Source organism: Babylonia areolata, chromosome 1 (genome assembly GCF_041734735.1).
Source record: "Babylonia areolata isolate BAREFJ2019XMU chromosome 1, ASM4173473v1, whole genome shotgun sequence".
Classification (NCBI taxonomy): Eukaryota; Metazoa; Mollusca; class Gastropoda; order Neogastropoda; family Buccinidae; genus Babylonia; species Babylonia areolata.
In genome coordinates, this window is record NC_134876.1 from 20,826,505 (window position 1) to 20,834,004 (window position 7,500).

General features: G+C 43.9%; 1 protein-coding gene across 1 annotated transcript in view; it reads right to left on the bottom strand.

The window, feature by feature from the left end:
• Window positions 1-7,500, bottom strand: part of LOC143280662 (uncharacterized) — a 63,283-nt gene that overhangs the window by 38,242 nt on the left and 17,541 nt on the right. Inside the window, exon 2 of the mRNA XM_076585395.1 lies at window positions 55-367. Coding sequence (XP_076441510.1) covers window positions 55-132 — 78 coding nt within the window. The 5' untranslated portion in view covers window positions 133-367. The remainder of the gene's footprint in view (window positions 1-54; window positions 368-7,500) is intronic.

Here is a 7,500-nt window from a genome sequence, read left to right on the forward strand (position 1 = left end):
TGTCCTTAAAAAGAAAGAAAAAAAAAAAGTCCAGCTGCCTGTTAGGGTACTCACCAGACTCCTCCTGCTGGGAGACGCTTCGTATAGAGAGGTGGAGCGGGAGAGCCTCGGGACGGGACTGGTCTTCATCATGGTGACGATGACGGTGACGGTGACGATGACGGTAACGATGACGGTGACGGTGACGATGACGGTGACGATGACGAAGACTGTGGCGATGACTGACGATGACGATGACCGGTAGTCACAACTGTAGGGAATTGTGGAGGACTCTGCTGTATTGCCCCAAAGACCCGCTCTGTTCTGTGGCCCTCCTGTCCCGGCTCGCTCTGTGTCCGGCTCAGGCAGTGCTTGCTGTTTGCTGACCCTGAATCAGATCGTCAAATCATGTCCTGTTGCCCATAGCCAAATCAATTCATGCTGCTGATAGCCAAATCAAATCGTGTGGTGTTGCGTGTGTGTAGCCAAATCAATTCATGTCGCGTCGCGTTGCTATGAAATCGTGTTGCTTGTAGTCAAATTAGGTTATGTCGTGTTGTCTATATAGCCAAATTAAATTATGCTGTGTTGCTATAAAATCAGGTTGCTTATAGCCGAATCAGATCATGCTGTATTGCTATAAAACCATGTTGTTTATAGCTGAATCAAATTATGCTGTGGTGCTATATTGCTCATAGACGGATCAAATCATGCTGTGTTGCTATAAAACCATGTTGTGCGTAGCCGAATCAAATCATGTTGCTTGTAGCCAAAATAAAGTCAAATTTTGATTTTTGCCACATAGCTAACAGCCAGACCAGTTCATGTTGCTAACAGCTATAATCAGATCAACTTGCTTACATCCAAATCAAATCACATTGCTTATAGCCAGATAAAGTCACGTTGCTAATAGCCAAATCAGTTCATGTTGCAAATAGCTGGATCAAATCAGGTTGCATATAGCCAAACCAAATGATATTGCTAATTGTCAGAATCAAATCATGTTGCTAGTATCCAAAATAAATGTTGCTAATAGCCAAAATCAATGTTATAAATAGCAAAACTTAATGTTTCTTATAGCAAAAATCAAAGTTTGCTAATGGCCAAAATCAAATCATGTTGCAAATGGCCAAAATCAATGTTGTAATTTGCAAAAATCAATGTTGCTGATAGCAAACATCAGTGCTGCTAAAAGACCAAAATCAACGTCGCTAATAGCCAAAATCAATGTTGCTGATAACCGAAATCATTGTTGCTAATAGTCAAATTCAAATCATGTTACTCCTAGCAAAGCTGACCGCAAACGGACCATTTCAGAGCTGACCGCACACACGTCAGTTCTCAAATGAACCCGTTTGGAAAGAACACAAAAAGAAGTTAAAAGGTCACTTAAAACAACTCACGTTCTTCAAAAGACCAACTCATCCACAAGTCACTCAGTCACTCCACATAGAATCGAGACCTTTGCCATGTGGCCACACAACTTTATAACGTAACACAGTGATAGGCAGCAACACTTTTTGGTGACGACTTTCTGAATCTCTGTCTGTCTTTCTGTGTGTGTGTGTGTGTGTGTGTGTGTGTGTGTGTGTGTGTGTGTGTTGGCATGTTTGTGCCTGTGAGAGTGTGTTGGGTTTTTTTGTTTTTTTCTTTATATCTCGGTCTCCATCGTGTGTGTGTGAGAGAGAGAGGGGGGGGGGGGGGGGGGGCTCCTTTTTTTTCCCCACTGGCTATCTTTGTTGTGAATGACTAATCAACCTGATTCTGACGACCCGAAGGGACAGACAGACAGACTGACTGACTGATCTTTCCACAGGGCAGTCCAGGCCAAATTCCACTGGTCACAAACCCGTCCTTCCACACTTGCTGGTGTGCCGGTCATTCGGTACACGAACGTGCAAGCACGCGCGAACTCACACACAGGCACGGGCGCACGCGCGCGTACACACACACACGCGCGCGCGCGCGCGCGCGCGCACGCACGCACAGACACACACACACACACACACACACACACACACGAACACGCATATTCTATGTCTGTCTATCTACCTTTCTATCCATCTAATCATATGTCTGTCTATCAATCTCTCTCTCTCTCTCTCTTTCTCTCTCTGAGACTCTCTCTCTCTCTGTCTCTCTCTATATCTGTGTTTCTGTCTCTCTCTGTCACACACACACACACACACACACACACACACACACACACACACACACACACACACACACGAGCATACGTTCTCTTTCTCTTACCCATAAACTCTCTCCTTCTTCTTCTTCTTCTTCTTCTTCTTCTTCTTCTTCTTCTGTCTGTCTGTCTGTCTGTTTGTCTGTCTGTCTGTCTGTCTCTCTCTCTCTCTCTCTCTCTAATTCTTTGTCTCTGTCTCCCTCTCTTTCTTTCTCTCCCTGTGTCTGTCTGTCTGTCTGTCTGTCTGCCGGTCTGTCTGTCGGTCTCTCTCTGTCTCTCTCTCTCTATTTATCTATCTATTTCTTTGTCTCTGCCTCTCTGTCTCTCTGTCTCTGTCTCTCTCTCTCTATTTATCTATTTCTTTGTCTCTGCCTCTCTGTCTCTCTGTCTCTGTCTGTCTCTCTCTCTCTCTCTCTCTCTCTCTCTCTCTCTCTCTCTCTCTGTGTATCTTACCTCTTCACACCGCACTCAGTGACACCATTGCAGGCTGCGGGAAATGCCGAATCATCAAAGTCCCCAATACAACACGCCCTGCATGTGTACGGACAACATCTGTGACTCAGTTAATTAAGCCTTCTCCCTTTAATTAAACAGCTAAGCTCACATAGAAAGCTCTCGTAGAAACTGACACGGGGAAGTTCAGTTCTATCAAAAGTTGATGTGCGAAGTGGTCGATTCAGCGATGGTACTTTTTAGTGACCCGTCTTTTCACCTCATGTGATGCCAGCTGGACAGATCAGTCAGAAAACAAAACAAAAAAATTGATTGCTCGCATTGTTCGACAAGATGTGATGTTCTTCCGGTTGCCTCTTGTCAGGAAAAATGAAAAGAAACAAGGAGGCAGGAAGTATTCGATACTGAGGACAACGTCGAAGGCAAAAATGAAACTGTGTGAACAACGAAGTCCCAAACTTTTTCTTTCTTTGTCTTCTCCTTGTTTTTTTGTTGATTTCTCTCTCTCTCTCTCTCTCTCTCTCTCTCTCTCTCTCTCTCTCTCTCTCTCTCTCTCTCTCTCTCTCTCTCTCTCTCTCTCTCTCTCTCTCTGTCTCCTTGAAAACTGTTACAAACCAGACAAGGGTACAAAACGACCACGCAAGCAGCAGCAGCAGAGAAGTGTGAACGTTAACAGCCACTCGATCACACAACACAGTGTGATGACCGTGTTATGCCATTGATGTCCAACAAATCGTGAACCCCTTAATTAACTGCTGCTTACAAGTTTGCTCACTCGTAAGAGAAAGGGGGGATGGGAATGGAAGGGGGCGGGGAGTAGGGTGTCACATCACTGAAATAAAACTGAGATTTCATGACAGTTTATCGACCAACATTCCTTGAAGTCAAGCAGACTTCTTCCTCATAAGATGATAATTATCACCTTCGATTAGTTGAATCGATACTTTATCATGCAATGAAAGATACACAGACAAAAGTTAAGAAACGGAGTTTCAAACTGACACCACAATCCCTCACTTTACTAAAGTTCGGCAATGGAGGGGTTGATTAATCACCACAATCCCTCACTTTACCAAAGTTCGGCAATGGAGGGGTTGATTAATCACCACAATCCCTCACTTTACCAAAGTTCAGCAATGGAGGGGTTGATTAATCACCACAATCCCTCACTTTACCAAAGTTCAGCAATGGAGGGGTTGATTAATCACCACAATCCCTCACTTTACCAAAGTTCAGCAATGGAGGGGTTGATTAATCACCACAATCCCTCACTTTACCAAAGTTCGGCAATGGAGGGGTTGATTAATCACCACAATCCCTCACTTTACCAAAGTTCAGCAATGGAGGGGTTGATTAATCACCACAATCCCTCACTTTACCAAAGTTCGGCAATGGAGGGGTTGATTAATCACCACAATCCCTCACTTTACCAAAGTTCGGCAATGGAGGGGTTGATTAATCACCACAATCCCTCACTTTACCAAAGTTCAGCAATGGAGGGGTTGATTAATCACCACAATCCCTCACTTTACCAAAGTTCAGCAATGGAGGGGTTGATTAATCACCACAATCCCTCACTTTACCAAAGTTCAGCAATGGAGGGGTTGATTAATCACCACAATCCCTCACTTTACCAAAGTTCAGCAATGGAGGGGTTGATTAATCACCACAATCCCTCACTTTACCAAAGTTCAGCAATGGAGGGGTTGATTAATCACCACAATCCCTCACTTTACCAAAGTTCAGCAATGGAGGGGTTGATTAATCACCACAATCCCTCACTTTACCAAAGTTCAGCAATGGAGGGGTTGATTAATCACCACAATCCCTCACTTTACCAAAGTTCAGCAATGGAGGGGTTGATTAATCACCACAATCCCTCACTTTACCAAAGTTCGGCAATGGAGGGGTTGATTAATCACCACAATCCCTCACTTTACCAAAGTTCGGCAATGGAGGGGTTGATTAATCACCACAATCCCTCACTTTACCAAAGTTCAGCAATGGAGGGGTTGATTAATCACCACAATCCCTCACTTTACCAAAGTTCAGCAATGGAGGGGTTGATTAATCACCACAATCCCTCACTTTACCAAAGTTCAGCAATGGAGGGGTTGATTAATCACCACAATCCCTCACTTTACTAAAGTTCAGCAATGGAGGGGTTGATTAATCACCACAATCCCTCACTTTACCAAAGTTCGGCAATGGAGGGGTTGATTAATCACCACAATCCCTCACTTTACCAAAGTTCAGCAATGGAGGGGTTGATTAATCACCACAATCCCTCACTTTACCAAAGTTCGGCAATGGAGGGGTTGATTAATCACCACAATCCCTCACTTTACCAAAGTTCAGCAATGGAGGGGTTGATTAATCACCACAATCCCTCACTTTACCAAAGTTCAGCAATGGAGGGGTTGATTAATCACCACAATCCCTCACTTTACCAAAGTTCAGCAATGGAGGGGTTGATTAATCACCACAATCCCTCACTTTACCAAAGTTCGGCAATGGAGGGGTTGATTAATCACCACAATCCCTCACTTTACCAAAGTTCAGCAATGGAGGGGTTGATTAATCACCACAATCCCTCACTTTACCAAAGTTCAGCAATGGAGGGGTTGATTAATCACCACAATCCCTCACTTTACCAAAGTTCAGCAATGGAGGGGTTGATTAATCACCACAATTCGTCACTTTACCAAAGTTCAGCAATGGAGGGGTTGATTAATCACCACAATCCCTCTTTTTACCAAAGTTCGGCAATGGAGGGGTTGATTAATCACCACAATCCCTCACTTTACCAAAGTTCAGCAATGGAGGGGTTGATTAATCACCACAATCCCTCACTTTACCAAAGTTCAGCAATGGAGGGGTTGATTAATGAAGTATTGATATTCGATGTATTTCGTTGTGAACTTTCCTTCTTTTCCTGAATCTGACGACAAAGTGTTTATGAGGTGTCATCCCGGACATAAATCAAGCTCCTACGAGGCCACCAACACATCATTTTGTGTGTATTCGAATAAACACCCCCTCATCTTTTTTTTTCTTTTCTTTTTTTTTTCTTTCTTTTTTTAGAAATAACATTTATATTATATCTCCACCGAAACCGATACAATTGATTCTGATTTCCCCCTCTCTATTAATGACTGATACTGTCATCACAAGCGATGTCCATTGTTCTTGGCGATAACAATCAATAATATCAAACACAAGTAGAGGAAACAATCTATAAATAAATAAAAAATGATATACTGTACCATCAAGAGCGTATGAATATGATACGGTTGCTGTTTTTCACGCTGGCGGAAAGTTCAACTGAAGCTAAATGTATGAAAACATCTACGCACGCACACAGAATGTTTTGTTTATATATCAGACACACACCTCTCCCTCACCTTAACATAGTTTGACAGGAAAGAATCACGTGAACACAGTACAAAAGGCGACAGAAAAAAAAAAAAAACACAATGCATACATTAAACTGGTATGCCGCACATTATTATTGTTGCAGTGTCTTTTCTGGGGATTTGCTGTTGTTGTTGTTGCCCTTCCTCTTCTTCGTTGTTTTTTTTCTAACAGATTGACGATTGAGATAATAGTTTTGAGAGTCAGCATCCTTTCTACATCATTTTTCCGGGTTTCCTTGACTGCATAGTGTTGATATGCTGATGACGGTCACGCGCACTCATACATATTCATCACTTCCCACCCCACTTTCACGTAATTATAACGGCGACCACAAAAAAAAAAAAAAAAAAAAAAAAAATCAAGAGGGTATGTAAGATGATGATTATGTCACGCAGTGAGAACGTTTTGACTTTGTATGTCTCTGTCTCTGTCTTGGTCTTGGTATGATGAGATTGTTTGCCTGAAAGTGCGTGAAAAGCAAACCTAAACTTTGACCTGAAATATCCATCTTTGAGTTTCAATGATCAACCAGTTAATCTATCGACCAACCTACCACCCCCCCACCCCCACCCCTCTCTCTCTCTCTCTCTCTCTCTCTCTCTCTCTCTCTCGAGTATCAAAGATCAGCGTATGTGCATGCGGTGTGCGTGTGTGTGTGTGTGTGTGTGTGTGTGTGTGTGTGTGTGTGTGTTGTGTGTGTGTGAGTCTGTGTCTGTGCCTGTGTCTCTGTGTGTATGTGTGTCTGTGTGTGTTTGTATCTCTGTGTGTATGTGCGTCTGTGTGTGTGTGTGTGTGTGTGTGTCTGTGTCTCTGTGCGTATGTGTGTCTGTGTGTGTCTGTGTCTGTATCTCTGTGTATGTGCGTATGTGTGTCTGTGTGTGTCTGTGTCTGAGTCTCTGTGTGTCTGTGTGTCTGTGTGTGTCTGTGCCTGTGTCTCTGTGTGTATGTGTGTCTGTGTGTGTCTATGCCTGTGTCTGTGTGTGTGTCTGTGTCTCTGTGTGTATGTGTGTGCCTGTGTCTGTGTGTGTGTCTGTGTGTCTGTGTGTGTCTGTGTCTGTGAGAGAAAGAAAGGGAGCGTGAGGAGGGTGGTGGTGGTGGTGGGGGTGGTGGCAGGAGTGAGAGGAAAGGTGGCACTTTTATCTGCATAATGACAGGCGCAACAGCCGAGTGGTTAAAGCTTGGACTTCTAACCCCCCCAACCCCCACCCCCCGGGTTCGAATCCCGGTCAAGGCACCTGGTGGGTAAAGGGTGGAGATTTTGTTTTTCCTATCTCCCAGGTCAAACAGATGTACAAACCTGGTAGTGTCTGAACCCTCTTTCCCTGTACACGCATGCAGGAGATCAAAATAGGCACGTTAAAGATCCCATAATCCATGTCAGCCTTCGGTGGGTTATGGAGACAAGAACAAACCCGGCATCCACCCCTACTCCCCCCCTCCCTCCGTCCCCCTAAACGGAGTAT